This window comes from Neovison vison, chromosome 1 (genome assembly GCF_020171115.1).
Source record: "Neovison vison isolate M4711 chromosome 1, ASM_NN_V1, whole genome shotgun sequence".
In the NCBI taxonomy this organism is placed as follows: domain Eukaryota; kingdom Metazoa; phylum Chordata; class Mammalia; order Carnivora; family Mustelidae; genus Neogale; species Neogale vison.
This window is the reverse complement of record NC_058091.1, coordinates 289,234,580-289,260,931: the sequence shown is the minus strand read 5'-3', so window position 1 is coordinate 289,260,931 and position 26,352 is coordinate 289,234,580. Positions and strand designations below refer to the sequence as shown.

Below are 26,352 nucleotides of genomic sequence, written 5' to 3'. Positions count from 1 at the left end.
AATTTGATGTATTCAGGTCTTTGAGGGGAAATTCTTTGTATTTGTGACATACATAAACACACTGTTCCATATTATTTATCATACACAAGTATACATAATACAAATGCATATAATTTTCCTATAACTCCACCTAACCTTTAAGAAATTGGTAATGGAAAATTTTTCTGACACTTGTTAAAAACAATAAGGAAGACTTTATTCAAGGGACCATTGCAAGGGGGTTGTACACCAGGGGAGTGAGTTGGGGCTCCATTCTGAACACAAGAAGGAAAAGTGTTGATTTATAGCCAGGGAGCAGGGCTGGGGCCAGTGGATAGAAAAATTTCTAAGACGAAACATCAAGGTCAAGGGGATTTTGGATAAACTAACTTGAAGAATCCTTGCTGAAGGCAGGCCAGGGGGAGCAGATACCAAGGGTGAGGGATGTACAATTTGATCGATATGGAAGGGGCGGGGATTTTCCTTATGAGACCCAGCAGAGCAGGATTCTTGCTAAAACTGGACTAGTGGGCTAAGGACACATTTCAAATTATGAGCCTCCAGGAGAAGATTCAAAGGAGCCTGACTCGGGTTTGCTCAAGGTGAGAATGTTTGCCAAATACACTGTAAAATAATTACCTGGAAGGAAAAAATGACCAGCAAATAAGTTCATTACATATTCACTTCTCAAAACACCGCAGAGATAGGGATCGCCCTAACTGTTAGCGTCGCCACCATTAACAACAAAAATGATCATATGTTTTCTAGGTGTCAGGCCCTATACCAGGTCCGGGACTATCTGTTCTCGCCAGGGTAGACACACAATACAGCATTTGAAACTGGCAATTTGTAAATCAGTGACAAAACAGCTGTCATTAGAGACGATTTTCTATAGATTTCCTCAAAAGACAAAGGGGAAGAAAGAATTGCCCTTCAAGCAAGACTCCTGCTTTTCTCGGCCCCTCTTCCAGGTGCTCGCCTCCACCACCACCGCGGAGCCCCGGCGCCTGCGTTCCGTCCGGGCTCACCCGCCGGCAGGGGGCAGGCCACGGTTCTCCGTCCTCCGCGCCGGGGCACTGGCGTCCCTCTTGCCCCAGGCTCAGGCCTGGATACGCTTCCTTAGCAACGGGTTGCCTTTAGCAACAGGAGGACGCGGGGCCCTCGGCCGGCTTTCCCGCGCGTTCCCACACCGGCTTACGGTAGAAGGCGCAGGCCGAACCATGTCCGAGATTCTGTGCCAGTGGCTCAACCAGGAGGTGAAGGTGTCCCAGACCGTGAGTGAGTGACACAGCCCGGGGAGAGCGGGCTAGGGACGAGCGGGGCGCAGAGCCCCGGAGCGCGGCGTGCGGATGGAAGGTGGCGGAAGGCGCGAGCCCCTGTGCAGTCCAGGCGCCTGCGGGGCCAGGCAGCGCCCCAGGCCTGTCCGGTGTCCCCAGTCACCTCAGCTTCTCCCATCCCCAGCCTGCCGCTCCCGAGTTACCCATCATCACAGTGGGCCCAACTCCGCAGTCTGTCTCCTCTGCTGTGCGGTTCTAAGCAATCGGAGGGTTTAGGGAGAGAAGAATTTGCCGGACTCCATAATCTAGCCCTGACATTATTCCCTTCACATCCTTAGAAGCAGGGTAGGCTGGCAAGCCAATGAAATAGGAGGCCTTAAAGCCAGCTAGGGCACTACTAGATGTGTGTGCCCCCGGACAAGTGACTACACCTTCTCTGAGCGTGTTTCCTCCAACTAGAAAATAGATCCGATCACACTCTCCGTTGTTCCTACCGACCTCGCGGGAGCGGGCTGTGTGTCTGTGAAACGAGTTAATGTAGAATACGTTAACATTGCCCAGTTGTAACAGTCTTAGCTCAAAATTTACAAACATTAGCTATTTCCGACCACTCTCCACTCTTGGCCCAAGCCTTATTCACTAATGTGATTTTATTCCAGCCATGAACTTGGCGTCCAAAGTTTCCAACTCCCACAACCACAGAGGCAGTTGTACATGCTGGCAATTTCTATGGCAGCCGAGTAATTCCGAGAGAGCAGAGCCCTCTCCTCCAGCGCAGCTCTCTTCTGTTGTTTCTTAAGCACTTCGTTTTCCAGCTGGTATGGTTTTTGCTCAAGGCAAGAGGTTTTCAGCCCAAATCATTTCAGTCTGTTTTCGCAGAAACACCCTTGCATAATGCCAAGTTGCTACCAGAGGAGCAATAGTGCCAACTGGACCTCCGGTCAACCATGGAATTTGCTAGACCAGTAGTGTTTCTGAAGCGGCAAACTATTCCTTATCAGCATTGGGCTCCTTAATGTTGGAGGACCTCCAGTTGCATTTCCCAAGGTGTAAACCCTAGCTTTTTCTTTGCCAAACCATACCCCACACACTCCCTGGGAACTGAAATATATTTTTTTCACAGGATTCTAGAATCATCCCATTTTGTCACTGTTTCTCATCTAAAATATGATGCTGATCACAGCACAATGTTTAGCACTTTTTTAAAATTCCCTATTTACCATAGGAGCCAAAGTGCGATATAATTCCCTTAAGTTACACTCCTCCAAAGAAAAGCAGTTCCAGATTGCTGAGTTTAATATGGTTCATTTACTTGATTAGTAAAATCAAGGCCCCACACCTTTTGTTCAAATCCCCAAGACTCTATTGCTTATTGAAACACTTTAGAGAAAAGTAAATAAAATTAATAGGAAACATAACAACAGTAGTATACCACTGTAATTGTATTAGTTGTAATTATGATTGTAATCCATTTTTGGGATTTTGGTTTTGAGGGGAAGAGGAAGCATTACTTCTTTCTGTGGAAATTACAAGACTGGAGACTTTTTAAGTAAGAATTTTAACAACATAAACTATGAATGAAAAAAATCCTAATACTTCTCTGAAGTTGTTAGTAGATATGGCTGCAATATTCTGCATCCCATTTATTAGGAATATGTATTTATTACTTGACCCTAAATGCTAACCGGAGTCTAAAGACACAGTCCCTGATGTAACCAGATTCTGTATTGTAAAAGGTTTTCAGATTATAGGAAACACTCTTAGATGCGTTTGGAAATGAATAAGATAGAATTTGTGCACCTGAGGAAGCACACTGCTAGTTGTTGATTCTGGTCGTCAGATAAGACATTTTATGGTATACAGTGAAAAGCTCGGAATGGTTTAGAGAAACTATCATGAAAGAACTATATGCGCAACAGCCTCTGGAGAAAGTAATATAACAATTTTCTCTATAAAGGTTGTGTTAAGAGTGAGGATTTGCAAGCCAGACTGCCTGGGTTGAAATCACTTATCCACCACTCGCTTGCTGGTGACCTTGGGCAATTTATTTACCTCAATTTCATAATACTCAAAATAGGAGTAATAATAATAGCTCATTGAGTTGTGTCAAGATTAAATGAGATAATAAATGTAAAGCATTTAGAATGATGCTTGGGACATAATGAATGCTAAATTTCCCTTTTTAGAAGCTATCATACTACAATCAAAACACCAGAATGTCAGGACATTTGAACAAGGATGTTTATTGCTACATGAATTGTAGGGACAAAATAAAAAAAACACAAAACAATATGAATATCCTTCAATAGAAGCATACTTGGATAAATGATGCTGTATTCATGCTATGAACTGTTATGCAATTATTAGAAAGGATGAGTTAGGATTATAACTTTTGACCTGCAAGATATTCATGTATTTCTGACAAGTAAAAAATAAAAGTTTTAGCTTATCGTGATGAGCATAATCCCATTTTTGTACCAATTAGGAAATATAGATACATAGATACACAGACACACACATACACAGACACATAGACACACATCTATCTGTTTATATTAGCACAGAGAAATATATAGTCATATAATAGACTATTGATATATACATGAGTCTTCATATTGTCTGTTTTTGTAAGCATAGAGAAAAGTGTGGAAGGATATAAACTAGTGTATTGATAGCAGTTACCTCTGGGAAAGGAGAAGATTGCTGACTTTTCTTTATATATTGGCATTACTTGGCTTGTTGCTTGTATTGCCCTCATATTTTGGGAGGAAAATTCAATATAGCATTATAAATAGAAAATCAAAAAAGACCAAACTTCACATGATCAATTAGGAGAAAAAGATGTTTGCCATCTTTTAATTGAAATTAGTAAGCATCTTCTAATATAGTATTAGGGAGGATTACATAAGAATTATTTTCTTAAATGAATTTTGTAGATAAAAAATGACAAAAATAATACATAAAAAATATTATTAGACACTTAGGCACTTATACCAGATGCTATGCTAAGCCCTTTACATAGGTTTTTGTTTGTTTATTTGTTTGTTTGTTTGTTTTAGAATTCTAAAAGAAGGCCCTGAGAGGCACTCTCCTAGCTGTGTGAAGATGGGTGAAAGAGCAGAGATGCTTGATTATCTGTTCAGGGTCACAAGCCTAGTGGATCCTAGAGCTAGAATCTGAAGGTAGATCTTTGACTTTTGCTCTTAGGCAATGTATTGCATATTGCAATTTACAGCAAGGGAATATATTTTTTAAAACCTCAGTTCTCTCAAGTGTATTCATTTGAGCTCCTTTCTAAGGATTACTGTTCAGTTTGGAGTTAGAAGAAGTACACAGATTCAACTACCCAGGCATGTTTTAACTACGCACGGTATAACCTAATTCCTAGATGGCTAAATGGCAAAGGTGGATTTATTAGGGTTTAGAAGCGGTTCAGTCTATATATTTCTTGCTAGGACAGAGAAAACAATGAGAGTGCCAAGTGACTGCATTTACATAATGACAAGGCTGGATAAATGGTTCAGTCATTGACGGGCAGCTAACGCTGATTGATTTCTGTGTTATTCTGAAGGGTAGAAGTCAATTTGAATAAAACATACTGTATTGAATTTCCTGTTGCCTGGACTACCTGGAGTATCAGCAGTAAAGAAAATAAATTCCAATGATCCTCAACTGAGGATCATCTCCCTCCACTTAATGAGGTTTCTGGGAGTCTCCAGGGACTTGCTTACTCTCAGCATATGAAGATTCAAAGCTTTGTTACCAAAGCTAAGGATCTCCAGTGAGTTTAATTCAACGAGACCCTTTCTCCTAGAGAATTATGCTTAGAAACATATGTTAATAAGATGTCTTGGAATACAAAAATTTGCTCAACACAAAATTACATCTGAAATCCAAGCAGTTGTTTTCAAGCAGTTGTTTCTACAATGAAAAGAAAAGTAACATAGAATAATGATACTAAAAGATTTGCTGCAAAATTCTTTAGGAACTCTCAATTATTTTCAATAATAAACACTGCCTCTGTTTTTCAAAACTCTTATGAATTCACTGTATGAAGAAACTAGCAATGGCATAAATGAACATTCTCCATAAATGAGGAGAAATATTTGAATTCTATGTATTGTACAGATCAAATCTTTTGTAAACATGAGTATATAGGGATAAATATGGATTCTAAGTGTGGCTATACTGAAAATTGTAAATGCCTTATTATATATATTTTAATTGTTTCAATAATCTTAAACATTGTTATCAATAGTAGCAGAGGTGTAATAAAGAGAAAATTGGATTCGGGACAATTAAGTTTTTCTAACTATCAGTTTTGTAGCATCTGAGATATAAATACTTATTTTTAGGTCCCAATTTTATGAAGAAGTAAGCATAATAGTGGTTCTAGTTCCAGTTATGGAATGAATGAGTCATGGGAATGAAGAGTACAGCATAGGGAAAATGGTCAATTGTAGTTAACAGTGTTGTGTAGTGACAGATGGTAACTACACTTGGGGTGAGTACAGGATAAGGTGTAGAGTTGTCAGATCATTATATTGTGGACCTGAAATTAATGTAACATTGGGTGTCAACTGTGCTTCAATTGAAAAATGGAAAAAAAATTGTCTATATTTGGAAGTATATCAAGTGGGGTTGGAAATGGAATACATCTACCACAGTGCCTAAAATCTATACTTGATCTAGATACTCAATGGATATTATTTCAACTTTTCTTTTGCCTCTCACTTTATTTAGGATAATGCCTACTATCATGCCTCTCCTATAATAGTTATTTAGTAACTAATTGTTCATTATATGAGAGTGTACCAGTGAGGCAAAAGTTTTAGACTGAAACTTAGGGATTTGTTCATCTTGAGAAGGTGACACTGGATTACCTTGATCCTCATCTTTGTGATTTCAGAGGCTCTGTTTTATAACTTTAAACAATTTTTTAGGAACTGTTTCATATTAGCTTAGATTAAATCTTGATTTTAGAAATCAGGGTACCCATTTATTCTGAGGGAAAAAAAGCAAAATAACTTATACTGGCAATTGTACGTGATACATCATTTTGATGGACTGATATGCTCAGAAGATCAAATTTATAACTCTGATTTCTCATTGATATTGAGAAACTAGATGTAACCAAAAGAACCTTCAAATCAACTAATATTTCATATGTTTTATTTCTGTGCTCTAGAGATATTTCATCTACGTAGCTATGATAGGTTCAATTAGATTAGAGTCAGATTCCCTTCTCTTCCTCCTCTTCCATTAGTACATGGGTAAACCATATTGCTCAATGATATTTTCCAGTGCTGCTACTAATACAAAAATTTCTAAAGTTACAACATGTGTGCATTCTTCTTTTCTTATAGCAAATCTCTATTCTTAATAAGGTTAATTAATATATCCCAAGATTATTGTCTATCTGATGTAGAAAAATTTAAATGGGTAAATTGTGAACTTTAGGAAATAATCTATACTCCTTTTTAATTTTGTTTTATAAGTGGGTTTCCATTGGTGGCTAATTTTATAATTTTATATTAAATCTTAATAGTTTTTTAGAGAGTCATATTTTCTATTTGTACCAAATTTTAGGGACATTCTTTATTTGGGCCCCCTTGTGCACTAATTATACTTTGTTGATTAGGTCTTATGTCCAGACCTTTCAAAAGCATCAAATTTTATTTTTTGAAACACAACAGAGATTTTAAAGTATCCTATTGAATATTTGTTTGTAAATTATATTTTATGATGTGTTGTGGTGACCTTTTATTGGCCTGTGACCTTACCATATCCTACACTCATAACTTGAGATGGAGAAAAGAATCTTAGACATATAATTTTTCTTTGGCACATGAGGTAATTAAATCAGATGTGTTTAGGTATTTGTTTAGGGTTTTATAGCTAGGTAGTGGCAAATTACCAGTAGATTCGGGGCCTGCTCACTTTTACTTCATTCTTTGTTTAAACTGGTGTCATTAAACCACACATTTTCCTCCCTCAGAGTCCTTAGGAAATAATACAACAGATTTTAGTATTTTCTGGCCAGCTCAACAGCATTTTCCTTGATGAAAATTTGGCTTCCATTGCCTAGAAACCAAGACACCAGATCTGATACCTGAAGGCTGTTGTGTAAATCAATGTCAAAATTTTTAAGATATGAAGTCCCAAGAAAAGAATGCCACCCAATGTTTTAACCATCAAAGACAATTAGAATGATACAGAGATTTTTGTTTCAGATAGTACATCTTAAGAATTATGATAATGACTTCGAAGGAGAGAGTTGATCAGCCTATTGTTACACTGGAGGAAAATAAATTGCCAGTGTCCTCCAGCCAGAGACCACAGGATAAGCTATATTGAACAAAATTGGGTTTATTGACTCATGACCAACAAGAGAAAACATATATCATGGGAAGTTGTGGGTCATTCAGTAAAAAGGGTGTTAGAAAGGACTTAAAATATCTGGGTTTGGGGTACCTGGATGGCTCAGTAGGTTTTATAAAGCCTCTGCCTTCAGCTCAGGTCATGATCCCAGTGTCCTGGGATCAAGCCCCGCAACAGGCTCTCTGCTCAGCAGGGAGCCTGCTTCCCTTCCTCTCTCTCTCTGCCTGCCTCTCTGCCTACTTGTGATCTCTGTCTGTCAAATAAATAAATAAAATATTTAAAAAATATCTGGGTTTGTGTTAGGTATTTTTTGAGGAAGGTTGTTCAAGGAACCAGCACTTTTCCTCTGAATTGGACCATGCCAAGAAGCATAGGCAACTCTATGGGTATCTTCATAGGTCTTATCTAGGAATTGGAGAGAATAAAGTAAGACAAAGCCTTAGTAAAAAGCAAAGACTCATACTGGTCACAGTAGGGGCATTTTTGGTCATTTTTGTGTTTGGGACAATACTGTTTGGTCTGAATACAGATATGATTACAAAGGAATTTTGTTTTTGTCTTGATCTATCAGGGTCACAGCATGGCCTTGTCTGGGGTTGGTATGCTATGAAATTGATTATATTCAGCAGGAGAATGCCAAGGCCTATCTGTGAGGGCCAGGCCAGCTCCTAGGAAACAACAAGGCCTGTTGGGGCCAGGTCAATGCCAAGCTATCTGCAGCTGCTTTTCTCTCTCTCAAATGGAAGTCAATGTGTTTGGCTTTTCAAATGTGGTTGATAATGCAGACCAGATTTTTGCTTTTCTAGAAGAGGAAGAGTGAAGACTGCTAAGCATATATTGTATAGGTCTATAGGCCCTTATTTACAATTCCAAAATTCAAGTGTCTTTTTATTCATTTGGTGGCAAAACTTAACCAGACATGCTGTCATGCTATGTTTGGTCTTCATTTCTCCCACTGAAATGTTTTGCTGTAGGAATCAACTGTGTTTGATTACACATGCTTCTGGTGGGAATGATATACCTCATCAGGACCTAAGGGAGGGGCCTATGTATGACTTTAAAGACAATATCAAATATTTGCCCTCTGAGTATTGAGTTACTTTTTAAATAAGGATGCTTGTACTATAGTCACTGAGCTTGGGGATTGTGTAATTAATATGACATGTTAACTTAAATTGGGAAACACTGATAATAACAATAAAAATTGTCACTGAGCACTTAACTATATGCCAGGAATTATGCTAAGCGTTTACATGCAATGTCTCCTTAAATTCTCAAGCCAACACTTAGGAGGTATAACGCATCACTTTCTCTCTTTCAAAGACAAGAAACTGAGACTTTTGTAATTGCACCAAATCCAGCAGCTTGTAAATGAACAAGGAGTCAAACCCAGAGAATCTTTCTCCAAAACCTTTGCTTTCCTCCTTACCATTTTCGAATACAAAAGGCTCATCCCCTTTGTGAGCTTTCATCAGCTGGCTCAGGGTCATTTTGGTGGGAAGCACATGGGCCATTTCATTTGTTGTATCCTGCCTCATATAGAGCTTCAGAAAGGCCCACATCAAAGATTGCAGCAAAAGAAGACCATTGTGATAGGGATCAGGCGTTCAGCAGGGAAAATTGGAGGCAGGGTAGAGTTGTTGCTGAATGACCTGGTCCCAGATATAAATGGCTTCAGGGCTCAGTATGAAGAATATCACTGAGCTCCCATGGTTTATTTATTTTTCAGATTATTCATTGATCTTGTCCTAGTGTCAAACCTGACCCCTCTTTCCCAGGAAATTCCAGTTGTTAGTGCAAATGAACTTATAGAGGTGGCCATTGCGGAATTAGTCATGGTAGCCAGGAACATTTACTGGGAAGAAAAATATAACAAACCAAAGGGCAAAAATAAACTTTCCTTTGCTTTTTTCTTTTTCTACTTGTTGTTTCTTTCCCACACCCCTCCCCCTTTTCTCTTTTTCTTCCCCCCACCCCGGCTTCCTTTCTGTCTTCTCATACTTTTTAATCTGTATATTCCTGGTAATATATGTTCTCTTCATCAACTTCTTTCCTGTCTTATTTCCAGAAGGTAGTCATCTTTTCCTCTTCTTTTATTATTTTTTTTTTACATTTTCCGATTTGTTCTCATTCTTCATTCACCATTCTCCTTTCTGCTTATGTAGTACCTGGTAATTCTGAAGTGACCTATGCATACAGAAGTTTCTGTACTTGTTTATTTGTAGGAAATTATTCTTTTATAGTTTTTTTTTTATAAACATATAATGTATTTTTAGCCCCAGGGGTACAGGTCTGTGAATCGCCAGGTTTACACACTTCACAGCACTCACTATAGCACACCCACCCCCGCAATGTCCATAACCCCACCAACCTCCTGACCCCACTTCCCCCAGCAACCCTCAGATTGTTCTGTGAGATTAAGAGTCTCTTATGGTTTGTCTCCCTCCTGATCCCATCTTGTTTCATTTATTCTTTTCCTACCCCCCCAAACCCCCACGTTGCATCTCCACATACTCATATCAGGGAGGTCATATGATAGTTGTCTTTCTCCGATTGACTTATTTCATTAAGCATAATACCCTCTTGTTCCATCCACGTCGTGGCAAATGGCAAGATTTCATTTCTTTTGATGAATGCATAGTATTCCACTTATGTATGTATGTATGTTTGTGTGTGTGTATATATATATATATATATATATATATATATATATATCACATCTTCTTTATCCATTCATTTGTTGATGGACATCTAGATTCTTTCCATAGTTTGGCTATTGTGGACCTTGCTGCTATAAACATTCGGGTGCACATGCCCCTTCGATTCACTATGTTTGTATCTTTAGGGTAAATACCCAGTAGTGCAATTGCTGGGTCATAGGGTAGCTCTATTTTCAACTTTTTGAGGAACCTCCATGCTGTTTTCCAGAGTGGTTGCACGAGCTTGCATTCCCACCAACAGTGTAGGAGGGCTCCCCTTTCTCCGCATCCTTGCCAGCATCTGTCATTTCTGACTTGTTAATTTTAGCCATTCTGACTGGTGTGAACTGGTATCTCATTGTGGTTTGTATTTGTATTTCCCTGATGCTGAGTGATGTGGAGCATTTTTTCATGTGTCTGTTGGCCATCTGGATGTCTTCTTTGCAGAAATGTCTGTGCAGATCCTCTGCCCATTTCTTGATTGGATTATTTCTTCTTTGGGTGTTGAGTTTGCTAAGCTATTTATAGATTTTGGATACTAGCCCTTTATCTGATACGTAGTTTGTAAATATCTTCTCCCATTCTGTCAGTTGCCTTTTGGTTTTGTTAACTGTTTCCTTTGCTGTGCAAAAGCTTTCGATCTTAATGAAATCCCAATAGTTCATTTTTGCCCTTGCTTCTCTTGCCTTTGGCGATGTTCCTAGGAAGATGTTGCTGCAGCTGAGGTCGAAGAGGTTGCTGCCTATGTTCTCCCCAGGATTTTGATGGATTCCTTTCTCACATTGAGGTCCTTCATCCATTTTGAGTCTATTTTCGTGTGTGGTATAAGGAAATGGTCCAATTTCATTTTTCTCCATGTGGCTGTCCAATTTTCCCAACACCATTTGTTGAAGAGACTGTCTTTTTTCCATTGGATATTCTTTCCTGCTTTGTTGAAAATTAGTTGACCATAGAGTTGAGGGTCTATTTCTGGGCTCTCTATTCTGTTCCATTGATCTATGTGTCTGTTTTTTTGCCAGTACCATACTGTCTTGATGTTGACAGCTTTGTAATAAGGCTTGAAGTCTGGAATTGTGATGCCACCAACTTTGGCTTTCTTTTTCAATATTCCTTTGGCTATTCAAACTCTTTTCTGATTTCATATAAGTTTTAGGATTATTTGTTCTATTTCTTTGAAAAATGGATAGGATTTTGATAGGGATTGCATTAAATGTTTAGATTGCTTTAGGTAGCATAGACATTTTCACAATATTTGTTCTTCCAATCCAAGAACATGGAGCATTTTTCCATTTCTTTGTGTCTTCCTCAATTTCTTTCATGAGTACTTTATAATTTTCTGAGTATAGATTCTTTGCCTCTTTGGTTAGGTTTATTCCTAAGTATCTTATGGTTTGGGGTGCAATTGTAAATGGGGTGGACTCCTTAATTTCTCTTTCTTCTGTCTTATTGTTGGTATAGAGAAATGCAACTGATTTCTTTGCATTGATTTTATATCCTGACACTTTACTGAATTCCTGTACAAGTTCTAGCAGTTTCGGAGTGGAGTCTTTTCAGTTTTCCACATATGGTATCATATCATCTGCAAAGAGTGATAGTTTGACTTCTTCTTTGCTAATTTGGATGCCTTAAGTTTCCTTTTGTTGTCTGATTGCTGAGCCTAGGACTTCTAGTACTATGTTGAATAGCAGTGGTGATGATAATGGACATCCCTGCCGTATTCCTGACCTTAACGGAAAAGCTTTCAGTTTTTCTCCATTGAGAATGATATTTGTGGTGGGTGTTTCATAGATGGCTTTGATAATATTGAGGTATGTGCCTTCTATCCCTATACTTTGAAGAGTTTTGATCAGGAAGGAATGCTGTACTTTGTCAAATGCTTTTTCAGCATCTATTGAGGGTATCATATGGTTCTTTTTCTTTCTTTTATTAATGTATTGTATCACATTCATTGATTTGTGGATGTTGAACCAACCTTGCAGCCCTGGAATAAATCCCACTTGGTCATGGTGAATAATCCTTTTAATGTACTGTTGGATCCTATTGGCTAGTATTTTGGTGAGAATTTTCACATCTGTCTCATCAAGGATATTGGCCTATAATTCTCTCTCTCTTTTTTTTTAAAGATTTTATTTATTCATTTGACAGACAGAGATCACAAGTAGGCAGAGAGGCAGGCAGAGAGAGAGGGAGGAAAGCAGGCTCCCTGCTGAGCAGAGAGCCCAATATGGGGCTTGATCCCAGGACCCTAAAATCATGACCTGAGCCGAAGGCAGAGGTTTAACCCTCTGAGCCACCCAGGCGCCCCTATAATTCTCTTTTTTGATGGGATCCTTGTCTGGTTTTGGGATCAAGATGATGCTGGCCTCATAAAATCCCATAAATTTGGAAGTTTTCCTTCTATTTTTATTTTTTATAACAGTTTCAGGAGAATAGGAATTAATTGTTCTTTAAATGTTTGGTAGAATTCCCCTGGGAAGCCATCTGGCCCTGGGCTTTTGTTTGTTTGGAGTTTTTTGATGACTGTTTCAATCTCCTTACTGGTTATGGGTCTGTTCAGGTTTTCTATTTCTTCCTGGTTCAATTGTGGTAGTTTTTATGTCTCTAGGAATGCATCCATTTCTTCCAGATTGTCAAATTTGTTGGCATAGAGTGGCTCATAGTATGTTCTTATAATTTTTTGTATTTCTTTGGTATTTCTTTAGTATGTTCTTACAATTTTTTGTATTTCTTTGGTATTTCTTTAGTATGTTCTTATAATTGTTTGTATTTCTTTGGTATGTGATCTCTCCTCTTTCATTCATGATTTTATGTATTTGGGTCCTTTCTCTTTTCTTTTTGATAAGTCTGGCCAGGGGTTTATCTATCTTATTAATTCTTTCAAAGAACCAGCTCCTAGTTTTGTTGATTTGTTCTATTGTTTTTTTTCTTTTGTTTGTTTGTTTCTATTTCATTGATTTCTGCTCTGATCTTTATTATTTCTCTTCTCCTGCTGGGTTTAGGCTTTCTTTGTTGTTCTTTCTCCAGTTTCTTTAGGTGTAGGGTTAGGTTGTGTTATTTGAGACCTTTCTTATTTCTTGAGAAAGACTTGTATCGCTATGTATTTTCCTCTCAGGATTGCCTTTGCTGTGTCCCACAGATTTTGAACCATTGTGTTTTCATTATCATTTGTTTCCATGAATTTTTTCAATTCTTCTTTAATTTCCTGGTTGACCCATTCATTCTTTAGAATGATGCTGTTTAGTCTTCATGTATTTGGGTTCTTTCCAAATTTCCTCTTGTGATTGAGTTCTAGCTTCAGAGCATTGTGGTCTAAAAATATGCAGGGAATGAGCCCAATCTTTTGATACCACTTGAGACCTGATTTATGACCCCGGATGTGATCTATTCTGGAGAATGTTCCATGTGCACTAGAGAAGAATGTGTATTCTGTTGCTTTGGGATGAAATGTTCTGAATATATCTGTGATGTCCATCTGGTCCAGTGTGTCATTTAAGGCTTTTATTTCCTTGTTGATCTTTTGCTTAGATGATCTGTCCATTTCAGTGAGGGGAGTGTTAAAGTCCCCTACTATTATTGTATTATTATTAATGTGCTCTTTGATTTTGTTATTAACTGGTTTATATAGTTGGCTGTTCCCATGTTAGGGGTATAGATATTTAAAATTGTTAGAGCTTCTTGTTGGACAGACCCTTTGAGTATGATATAGTGTCCTTCTTCATCTCTTATTATAATCTTTGACTTAAAATCTAATTGATGGGATATAAGGATTGCCACCCCAGCTTTCTTCTGGTGTCCATTAGCATGGTAAATTGTTTTCCACCCCCTCACTTTAAATCTGGAGGTGTCTTTGGCTCTAAAATGAGTTTCTTATATGCAGCATATTGATGGGTTTTGTTTTTTTATCCATTCTGATACCCTGTGTCTTGATTAGGACATGTAGCCCATTTACATTCAGGGTAACTATTGAGAGATACGAATTTAGTGTCATTGTATTGCCTGTACAGTGACTGTTACTGTATATTGTCTCTGTTCCTTCCTGATCTACTACTTTTAGGCTCTCTCTTTGCTTAGAGGACCCCTTTCAATATTTCCTGTAGAGCTGGTTTGGTGTTTGCAAATTCTTTCAGTTTTTGTTTGTCCTGGAAGCTTTTTATCTCTCCTTCTAATTTCAGTGATAGCCTAGCTGGATATAGTATTCTTGGCTGCATGTTTTTCTCGTTTAGTGCTCTGAATTTATCTTGCCAGTTCTTTCTGGCCTGCCAGGTCTCTGTGGATAAGTCTGCTGCCAATCTAGTATTTTTACCATTGTATGTTGCAGACTTCTTTTTCTCGGGCTGCTTTCAGGATTTTCTCTTTGTCTCTAAGACTTATAAATTTTACTATTAGGTGACGGTATGTGGACCTTTTCTTATTGATTTTGAGGGGGGTTCTCTGCACCTCCTGGATTTTGATGCTTGTTCCCTTTGCCATATTAGGAAAATTCTCTACAATAATTCTCTCCAATATACCTTCTGCTCCCCTCTCTCTTTCTTCTTCTTCTGGAATCCCAATTATTCTAATGTTGTTTTGTCTTATGGTGTCACTTATCTCTCGAATTCTCCCCTCATGGTCCAGTAATTGTTTTTCTCTCTTTTGCTCAACTTCTTTATTCTCTATCATTTAGTCTTCTATATCACTAATTCTTTCTTCTGCCTCATTTATCCTAGCAGTAAGAGCCTCCATTTTTTATTGCACCTCATTAATAGCTTTTTTTATTTCAACTTGGTTAGATTTTAGTTCTTTTATTTCTCCAGAAAGGGCTTTATTCTCTCTGGAGAGGGTTTCTCTAATATCTTCCATGCCTTTTTTGAGCCCAGCTAGAACCTTGAGAATCGTCATTCTGAACTCTAGATCTGACATAATACCAATGTCCAAATTGATTAGGTCCCTAGCCTTTGGTACTGCCTCTGTTCTTTTTTTTTGTGATGAGTTTTTATGCCTTGTCATTTTGTCCAGGTAAGACAAATAAAATACTAAATGGGTGGCAAAGACCCCATGAAAATGTGCTTTAACCAAATCAGAAGAGACCCCAAGTTCTTGGGGGGAGAAAGGGGTTAAAAAGAAGTTCAGAAAAAAAATTAGAAAAAGAAAACAAACAAACAAAAAGAATATATATATATATATATATATAATTAGACTGGTGGCTAGAACAGGGTCACCCACTTAATTTTGGGAGTATTTTGGTCTCTTAGAAGAAACTACCTCCCCAAATTTTAAAGAATGAAAAACATATATATTGGTAAACACAATGAATGGATGGAATATGCCTATAAAGATGAAAAAAAAATTTTAATTTCTAAAAAAGGAGTTGATAAATTAAGTTGTTCGGGGAAATAAAGAAAAAGAAAGTGGAGAGAATTTGCTCAGGCTGCAGACTAGAACAAGCCCGGAGCTAGATTAGGGTATATTTTGATCTATTAGAAGAAGTTGTACCCCACATTTTTTAGAAGAAAAAGCCCTATGTGTATACAAAAAATAAAGTTAGATACAATGAAGGATAAAATATGACTATAATAATGAAGGTGAAAAAAAAGATTTTTTTTTGAAAGGTATTGTTAAGATAAACTAGTTAAAAAACGTTAAAAGAGGAAAGGGTAAAAGTTAAAAAAATTAGCAAATGGAAAAAATAAAATTAAAAAAATTAATTAACTGCAAGGCTAAAGAATCATGGGGAGAAAGCCATTAATTCCATGCTTTGTTTTCTCCTTCTCTGGAATTCCACTGTTCTCCTTGGTAAATGAACTTGGTCTTGGCTGGATTTCTTGTTGGTCTTCTGGGAGAGGGACCTGTTGTAGTGATTCTCAAGTGTCTTTGCCCCAGGCGGAATTGCACCACCCTTACCTGGGGCTGGGCTAAGTAATCGGTTTGGGTTCCACTTTCAGGAGTTTTTGTTCCCTGAACGCTTTCTGTAGAGTTCTGGAGGATGGGAATGAAAATGGGGCCTCCCAATCTCTGGCCTGGAGGAGCCAAGAGCTCAGGGTCCCACTCCTCAGTGTGACCTCAGAGAAAGGTGCTCAATCACTCCTGTGTCCCTGGCCTCCGGCCGCGCTCTGAGCTCACCCAGCCTGTGACCAAGCATCTCTGTCTCTGGCACACAGCTCCACCTGGAGTCTCCAAACCCCTTAGATCCCTGAGCTCTTCCAGGAGGGTCTCCCTGGATCTTGTGGGGACTCCACTCACAGAGCAGTGGCCTGTGCCATGGGTTACAGTTCAAGGTAACCCCGAGTTGAGAGCTCAGCTCTGTCTCTGTAGCCAGCTTCCCCACTCTAATACCTGCGAGTTCTGCAACACTCAGATACCCCCAATCCTTCTGTGACCCTGCGGGAACTGGGGCCACACTGACCCCGCATGGGCTTCACCCCGGTTTAGCTTCTGGAGTGATGTCCCTCAGTGGAACAGACTTTTAAAAGTCCTGATTTTGTGCTTGCCAGGAGCTGACCCTTCCCCCCGTGGTCTATCTTCCTCTTGCTTTGGATTCACTTCTTCGCTGGTCCTACCTTTCAGAAAGTGGTCAATTTTCTATTTCTAGAATTGTTGCTCTTCTTCTCTTCGATCTCCTGTTGGATTTGCAGGTGTTCGGAATGGTTTTATAAACTATCTAGCTGATCTCCTGCTACCTGATGTCGTCTCAGCTTATTACTTCTCTGCCATCTTGACTCCTCCCCCTCTGTAGGAAACTATTTGACAATGAGATAATAACTGTTTGCTGTTCTTTGAACTTTATAGCCACAAATGCCTCTATTTTATTCATATCAGAATTGCCTTATTAATATGTCATGCATTTCAAAGGAAGTGATTATTATTTTATTTTTCTTTGACCTTTGTGTAGCAAACCGTTTACTAAAGGCCCTTTGTCTACTGCATGGAGGGGGACAGAATGGGATACAGATATTCCCTGGTTATTCATGGGCTAGACTTCAGGCATTCAGTCAAAGGAAGAGCAGGCATATGCAAAATCCAGAGGGAGGGGGAGGAGGAGTGGATTACCTTAAGGTGGCAGAACAACAGCTTCTGAATGCAAAACAATGGTCTTTAGACTATGAATAGATACCCATAGTCTGACAATACCCATAGTATGTCAAATCAGAAAGTTGAGAGGAAAATAAGGGTGGTATAGAGAAGAGGAAAGGGGGAAAAATAAACAACCCAGAAAGAAGGAAGCAATGACAGAAGAAATGCAAGACACAGTGGAGAGCAGCCCAGGTATCACAGTAAGGACAGTAATGGCCACCAAGACCAGGACAGCACTGGTGGCCAATAGTGTCTGGTCTTTGAGGAAAAGAAAAATCAACAATGACTCAGGAGGAGGAGATAGCACACCTCTGCCTGTTGGACATGGAAGGAGCCATTTGGATTTCAGTGGCTTCAGATACTACTACTATCTGATGTCAAGAAACACAGTCTGTAGATTCTGATGCTGAATGATTCTGGAGTTCATCCTAAGTAGATAGAGTCAATGGGCATAGTTGACATCCTTTTTAACTACTTTATTATGTTTTGATTCAACCTGAGAATTGCAGTATTATTAGGAGTATAAAATATTTTGAGAACAAATATTAGGAGAGCTTTGGGCAAAATTGTGGGCTGGTATCATATATGCAAGAATTTTATTCTTATGAGAATGTGTGAAATGCCAAGTAAGGCCTCTGGGCAGTGGCCTTATGGAGTGACTCACCAACACCACTGCCCACCACCCCCCACTGCAGGCAACCACACACCAAGTACCATATCTACAGATCAGAAAGAGATGTTATTTCTTCATAATCAATTAGCCACCTTATTACTGGTAAAATAGATGAAAGTGGATAATCTGGTATAAAAGAGCTTGCAATACCTCAGTGATATAGTGTTTGAACAGCTATTGCCTAAAGGACCCTGACAGAAACATGTTGAAGGTTTTGGGAGATTTTAGAATCATTTGAGAGATGATAGCTTTGTCCTATGATAGCATAATTTATTTTTTGTATCAACTTTGCATATAATCCTTGAATAATAAATAACCCAATATCCTTCACTTTTTAAGAAAAATGCAAATGACCCACCACTAGGGATATTTTTTAAAAAGCAAATTTTACTAACACATTTTTTTCTGCACCTACCATTATGTGCTTGTTCTTAGCAGGCATGGTACCAAGCAATTCTCATACATTACCTCTAATCTTTAAAATGGCTCTTCAGGAGAGTTATAGATATGGTTATCTCTGTCATAGAGATGAAGAGACAAGAACTCAGGGAGGTTAAGCAGCTTGCCGGAGGTTGCACAGCTAGTAAGGGGCAGAGTCACAATTCCAACGCAGATGTCCCTGGCTCCAAACTGTTTTCCTCTGGGTTATCTCTGTCATTGCTCGAGACAACTAGATCAGAGTAACCCCTGGAACTACCAAGGGAAAGCCTGGTTATGTTCAGTAAATTTTTTTTTTTTTTTGAGGAGGTGAAGATAGATGGTTTTTGTAAAATTTCTGTTGTAAAAAGGTGAAAATTTAGTCTTAAAGTATACTAAAGTTAGATTGCACCTCATTTGGCTAGAATATGCTATCAACATCCCTAGATTGAACTGATAACTAACGTATTAAAGCATAATTTTGTAAATTAAATTGAAGGCTTGACTTTAGATCTAAGGTTGTTTAGCTAAGTTTTATTGGTTGTATTTTGTTTAATTTGGTCAAAAGTTGTGTTTCTTTCAAAATTTCATATATCTTCAAGTATCGATTTATATACTTAAGAATCTTTATAACATATTATCTGTTAAACTTCAGTCTTATTTGATTATTAAAAGATGTTTCTAGAAGTATTTTCATGGTATTTTGAGTTCAAGTTAAGTTATGGAGTTTCACTCTATGCATATATGATGAAAATCATTGTGCTTTATATAGAACACTATAATTTACTTCTTTATCTTTATGTTTCAAAATTCAGGTCCCAAGTCATTTGCAAAGGCTTTTTCCAATGGTTATCTAATTGGAGAAATTCTGCACAAGTTTGAACTTCAGGGAGATTTTTCAGAATTTTCAGAAAGCAGGTTAGTGAGATAAACTCTTTCCTAAAAAGGGTCAATTCCTTTGGCATTTGAATGGTTTTAGCTTCCAAAGTTAAGGGATAGTGAGCTACAATTTTATTAATTATTTCTTCTTTCTTTTAAGAGAAATGAAGCAACTTATAGTGTCCTGGCAAAAAAAAAAAAAAAATAACAAGACAAAACCCTGTAATATTTTTTGTTTGTAGCAACTATGTTGAGATCTAATTCACAGATGGTGATTTACCAGTTTAAAGCATATAATTCAGTGGTTTTAAGCATATTTACATATTTACTGTATTCACAGCCATGACCACTAACCACCTGGCCCCTGGTACTCACTTATCTATTTTCTGTCTCTATGGATTTGCCTATTTTACGCATTTCATATTAGTGGGATCATATAATATGTGTATTTTGTGATTGGCTGCTTTCACTTAGGATACTGTTTTCAAGGTTTATCCATGTTGTAGTTTGTATCATTACTTCTTAATTCCTATTTATTTGATGAATAAATTTCAATTGGATATATCACATTTCATTTATTAATTCATTAATTTCTGGATATGAGTCATCAGTTATTCTGAACAGTGCTACTATGACCATTGTGTTTTCATATGGAAATGTTTTCATTCCTCTTGGGTGTGAAATTCACCTAGGAGTGAAGTTGTTGGGTTACATGATCTATGTTTACAATTTTGAGCAACACCCGAATTGCTTTGCAAAGTGCCCGTTATTACTTACAGTTACACTAGTAACATATGAAGTTTTCGGTTTTTCCACATGTTCATCAATGCTTGTTAGGGTCTTTTTGATTATAGTTGTCTAGTCGGTATTAAGCAGTATCTCTTTGTGATTTTGATTTGCATTTCCCTAATGAGTAATGATGGTGAGCCTCTTTTCATGAGCTTATCAGTTATTTGTTTTGCTTCACTGGTGAAATGTTATATAATCCTTGCCTATTTTCTTTTAAATTTTACTTTTTATTTTTTTAAAGATTTTATTTATTTATTTGAGAGAGAGAGAATGAGATAGAATGAGAGCACAAGTAGGCAGAGAGAGAGTGAGTGGGAAAATCAGGCTCTCTGCTGAGTAGGGAGCTGGATGTCGGACTTGATCCCAGGACCCAGGGATCAAGACCTGAGCTGAAGGGAGTCGCTTAACCAACTGAGCCACCCAGACGCCCTTAAATTTTACTTTTTAAAGCAGTTTCAGATTGATAGAAAAATTGAGAAGAAGGGACAGAGATTACCTATTAACTCCTCCTCTGACACACTCATAGCCTCCTTAGTATCCACTCCCCAACCAGAGGGTGCATTATTACTGCTGATGAACCTATAATGATACGTGTTCACTCAAAGTAAATAGTTTACATTTGGGCTCATTCTTAGAGTTGTACATTCTATGGGTTTGGACAAATGTAGAATGACTTGTATCTACCATTGTAGTATCCATACATAGTATTTGCACTGCCCTAAATCCTCTATGCTCTATCAGCCATCCTCCCTTACCCTAACTCTGGCAACTACTGATTTTTTTTTTTACTATCTTTATAGTTTTGCCTCTTGCAGAATGTCATATAGTTGGAACTTATGGCTTCTTTCACTTAGAAATATGCCTTTAAATTTCCTCCATATCTTCTCATGGCTTGGTAGCTCATTTCTTTTTAGCACTGAATAGTTTTTCATTGTCTGGATGGACCACAGTTGATTTATCCATTCACCTGCTGAAGGAAATCTTGATTGCTTCCAAGTTTTAGCAATCATAAATAAAGCTGCTGTAAACATCCATGTGCGGGTTTTATGTGAACATAAAATTTCATCTCCTTTGGGTGAATAAACAGGGGCACAATTATTGGAGCAGATGGTAAAAGTATGTTTAGTTTTGGAGGAAACCAATGAACTGTTTCCCAAAGTGGCTGTACCCTTTAGCATTCCTCCCAGCAATGAATGAATGAGAGTTCTTGTGACTTCACATCCTCACCAGCATTTTAGCGTTGTCAGTGTTTTGGATTCTGGCCATTCTCATAGGAGTATAGTGATAGCTCACTGTTGTTTTAAATTACAGTTCTTGAAAGTTGTGGAGTATGTTTCTGTGTCTGTATTCCCTGAGGTTCAAGCATTGTCCCAGCTGCACACAATTATGTTTCTCATTGAAAAAATGAATGATGTCAGAAATTATACCTGTTTAGAAGACTTAAAAGCACCATTCGGACCAGATGATGTATGTAGTATTTCAGGTAGACTAAACTGATGTCAGCAGGGCCATAGAGGCCCTTTGTGTTAAATGGAAAAAGGGACTTCATTTGGCTGGACAAAACTGTGAAGACACAGGTCTCAGTGGACAGAGAGGCCTTTGTGCTAAGGAGAGGAACGCCTTTTTGTATGAAATAGCCTTGCATCAGGGATAAGACATGACAAGCTGAGCACAAGGTAGATCATACCCTTGCCCCACCTTTGGACAGGGGTGTGCCCTGAATAGCATCATGTATAACAGCCCTGCTTTTCACCCACTGCAAAGAACTAACTTTATGCCACTGAGAGTCACTGCATTCCTTAATGTGAGAAGAGGGACCTACTTGTTCTGACAACTAAATTCCATCCATCTTGAATTCTTGGAACAACATACTATTTTTCCCAGGGAACACGGTCTTTTAAAGAAATATCAGTATATCCATGGATATGACTTTTGTAGAAGTGTACTTTGTGGAGAAAAGGATCCTTCTTTGTCAAACCTATTTTTTTAGGCAGATAGGTAACACTAGGGCTCATGATATGGGGATTTTGTAGAAAAAAATTTTTTTTAGTCTAAAATATAAGTGTTGCTTGTAACTGAATCTATTTGCCTTAGAGATTAATAGGATAAAATAATAAAAAGTAAAGGAGCATGGATATTCCTGGGGGAACAGCTTCTACTTACCTTGTAAGATGTGTTCCCTCATCAGGTGACAAGGAGGAGAGAAGATAGGTAATTCTGGGCAAATAAGAACTATGAGTATCAGATACTTAAGATAATTTTAAAAATCCTAAGAATGGGAGCGCCTACATGACTCAGTCAGTTAAGCATCTGACTCTTGATTTTGGCTCAGCTTTTGGTCTTAAGGTTATGGGATACAGCCCTACATTCTCCATTCTTACTGGGTGCCAGGCTCAGTTCTGATAACATCTGGAAATGGATACTGTTTGCTTTTGGATTTTCCCCCCCAAGAATTTTGATGCCCCTCATCTCTGTAGCCCTAGGTTATGACCTAGGACAAAGCTCTGACGAGTGCCTCTCTGGCCATCTGTCCAAATATGTGTGGTGGACAAGACATGGGACTTTGAGGATAGGAGGGCGTGGAAGAGTAACTGTGATGGCAGAGTGAGACTGGGTGTCAGGCATATGTCCAGGGAAGGCAAGCACAAGTCATGGATCTCACTGGCCTTTTAGAGTCGTACTTTTCAAACATGGTCTGCTTCACCTGCCTCGTTTTAGGCAGGTGTGTGTTACGTCAAACTTTAAGGTTACTTGGGGAGGAACAAATTGCAAACCTGGACACAAGAAGACCTAAAAAATGTTTACTCTTGTTGTGAGATTTCCTGTAGCATTCATTATTTCTTCTCATGATCTCTGTGACCTGCCTCTTTTTTATTAATTTAAAATATTTTATTCAAATCTTATTGATATAGTTTGATATGCCAGGTACACATTACCAAATATTTCTGTTAAAACAATAATAGTAAACAGAGGAAATAGGACAGTAAATGACACCATATACCTGGAAGAGGAATTTAAGTTGTTGCATCTCTGTTTTTGTTGACATTGGCCTTCCCATGATATTGACTACTCATTCATATTTAGAAATCATTCATAGAGTCCCTCAGGCTCACCTCCTTTTGCACCATGGGTTTTTTAATTTGCAGTGAATGGGCACTTTTAGGCTACATTTTAGGAGGTTCACAAACATCTGAAAAGGCATACACATTTCGTGTCTGTGCCCGAGTATGTGTTTTCTTTCCTGTGGAACAGGTGCCATGGCTCTCATCAGATTTTCAGTGGTATCTGTGACACAAAACAAAAAACAAAAACAGTAACTTCTGGAGAAACAGGATACTAGCAACAGTATATAAATTTTAAGTGTGAAGCAATCTCTATAAACTTCTAAAAACTTAACTGAAGTCATGAAGATCATTGTATCATCCCCAAATAATTTTATAGTCCAAAGTGAAGTTACTGAATGAATAACCCTGTTATCAGAAATTCTACCCAATATGTGCCCAACCCCTCTTTTCTAAGGTATCTTTTTTTTTTTTTTTTGGAGGGGGAAGGGTAGGACTTTCACTTATATATGAGTATATTCAGTATATTTTTTTCCATGAAAGAATGTGACTGAATGTTAGGAAGTTAAAGTAAGGAGGACATAGGCCAGTGGTTAAAATTGGTATTTGTGTCTAGTTGGAACATGGAAAGGCACAGGAATTGAAAATGCCCCCAACATTATCCTTCTGTCACTGGATTCATAGGCTTATTAACAGCCCTAAATTATTTGAGACCTGTATTCTAACATGGACCTCAATTTACTGCTTCTTGTTTACTTGTTTACTCATCTGTTTTTCCTGCTGTGAACCCCGCAAGGGTAGGGACTGCACCCTATTCATCTTTGTATGTTTAATAAACATATTAAAAGTTCAAAGGCGACTCAGCATTAATTTAAAATTAGAAAGTCTTTATTGATTAAAGTAGTAATATAACATTTAAGTGAAGATGATATAATTAGTGTGATTGCATAATTAATATTATTTAATGAAATATTTCTGATGGTGCCTGGGACGATCAGTGTTAAAGTCATCAGTGCAATATTTTGGGCTATTTTCAGACTCCTGTAATAATGTCATTTAACAATATGGAAATTTAAATTATAGTTTTTCCTTCTGAGTAAAATATTTTTCAAAACCATAGTTGTTTTTCCATGTAGAAGAAAGCACTTAGTTATCTGTTTTTGTTTTGACCTCTTATAAAAATTCTAGCATGCATTTAAGCAGAAAAATGTACAAAATCAGCTTTAGATATACCATTCCAGAGAAATAAATGGGAGGAATTCAGGGCAGTAGAATATCTCAATGTAGTTACATGATTGAGTGGTTTTAGAGAGGAGTGGTATAGGAAAAGAATATGCAATAATTCATAATATTAGATCATGATAATGCCTCTGATATTTGTTGTCTCTAATTCAGTGCCAGTGTCTAATTGTGGAAACTGTTTTAATGCCTAGAGTTTCAAATGCCAAACTTAATAATTTTTCTCGCTTGGAGCCAACGCTTCAGCTTCTGGGTGTGCAGTTTGATCAGAATGTGGCCCACAACATCATCACGGAAAAGCCTGGGGCGGCAACCAAACTTTTGTATCAGTTGTACATTGTTCTTCAGAAAAAGAAGAAAAGTGGACTGACTGGAGTGGAAATACAATCCATACAACCCCCAGCAAACATCAGACAGCAAAGTATGAAAAGTGAGGCTTTTCGAGACGTAAGTACACAAAGAAACATAAACGTATCACAATGTAAGACTCGGGAAAGTAAAATGACAGTGACATTGGCTGCTCAAAGAAGCACCATTGGGGGGGCACCTGGGTGGCTCAGTGGTTTAGGCCTCTGCCTTTGGCTCGGATCATGATCTCAGGGTCATGGGATCGAGCCCCTGCTCAGCAGGGAGCCTGCTTCCCCCTTCTCTCTCTCTGCCTGCCTCTCTGCCTACTTGTGATCTCTCTCTATCAAATAAATAAATTAAAAATCTATAAAAAAATCATTTAAAAAAAAAAGAAGTACCATTGCTATGTCCCTTATGTATGTTCTTGGTCATACTTGGATTTTGTTTTATATTAATGTTTTCAATTCATTTATCCATTTTTGATATCTCCCTCCATCCTATCTACATTATCAACAGTTTATCAAATTCTGTATGTTCCTAATTTGCGGTGTTTTTATGCCTTGCTCCTCTCTTTCCCTTTCTGGCCCTGTCATGTCTGCTCAGATCCCTGCATGAACACTACAGCAACATATCTAACACATCTCCTGGTCATCTAGCTTTCCACCAGAGGTCAATCAATGGCTAGATGAATCTTTCCTAAATTCCAGTTGCACTGGGCCCTTTTGCTCAGAAGCCTGTCATTTTACTGGACTGACATTCAAAATCTTTCACTAAATGATCTCAATCTTTCTCTGTTTCTTCATAGTCCTCAGCATAAAGTCTTTGTTTTTTCTTTCTTTTTTTTTTTTAGAGGATTTTATTTATTTATTTATTTATTTTGTCAGAGAGAGAGAGAGAGAGCACACAAGCAGAGGGAGAAGTAGGCTCCCTGCTGAGCAAGGAGCCCCATCCGGGACTCTATCCCAGGACCCTGGGATCATGACCTGAGCTAAAGGCAAACGCTTAACCAACTGAGACACCCAGGCATCTTGAGTCTTAGTTTTTTCTTCACTGATCCCCCACCTGTCCTTGAATAGCTCTTGTACATTTCTGCTTTTCTCTCCCTTTCACCTAAGCTCACACTTTTCATCTCGCTCCTTCCCACAAACTCTTCTCCATCCACTGCTGTGCAGCCTTCCCAACACCCATGGATTTTTCCTGTGGAACTCCTAGGGCATGGGTAGTTTCCACTCTCTGGCGATACTCTCCTACTGCTCATACTGTGGCCAACTTTCATGATTAATATGTCATACGGCCTCAAGATTTTTAGTCCCTCAAATTCAAGGAATATGCCTGATAGAATGCTTTCAACGTTGCAAATATTCATTGTGTTTTGATTAGTTGATACAGCTTTTTAGTTGACAATTCTCTCCAGTTCCTGTTGCTGTTTCCTTATGGCAAATCAAGTACATTAACTTTTCCAGGCCTCTAGGATAATGGGGAGTGTTGCACTGACCCAATGCATTAAATAGAAATGGAAATAATTAAATGTTTAAATTGAACTTCTGAAGACCCAGTGA

The 26,352-nt window shown here is 38.2% G+C and overlaps 1 protein-coding gene across 1 annotated transcript in view; it reads left to right on the top strand.

Annotated features, from left to right (window-relative positions):
- The first annotated feature begins 1,134 nt into the window (after positions 1-1,134).
- SPEF2 (sperm flagellar 2) overlaps positions 1,135-26,352 on the top strand; it is a 176,586-nt gene continuing 151,368 nt past the window's right edge. The window contains exons 1-3 of the mRNA XM_044232833.1: positions 1,135-1,257; positions 19,292-19,394; positions 24,640-24,892. Coding sequence (XP_044088768.1) covers positions 1,200-1,257; positions 19,292-19,394; positions 24,640-24,892 — 414 coding nt within the window. The 5' untranslated portion in view covers positions 1,135-1,199. The remainder of the gene's footprint in view (positions 1,258-19,291; positions 19,395-24,639; positions 24,893-26,352) is intronic.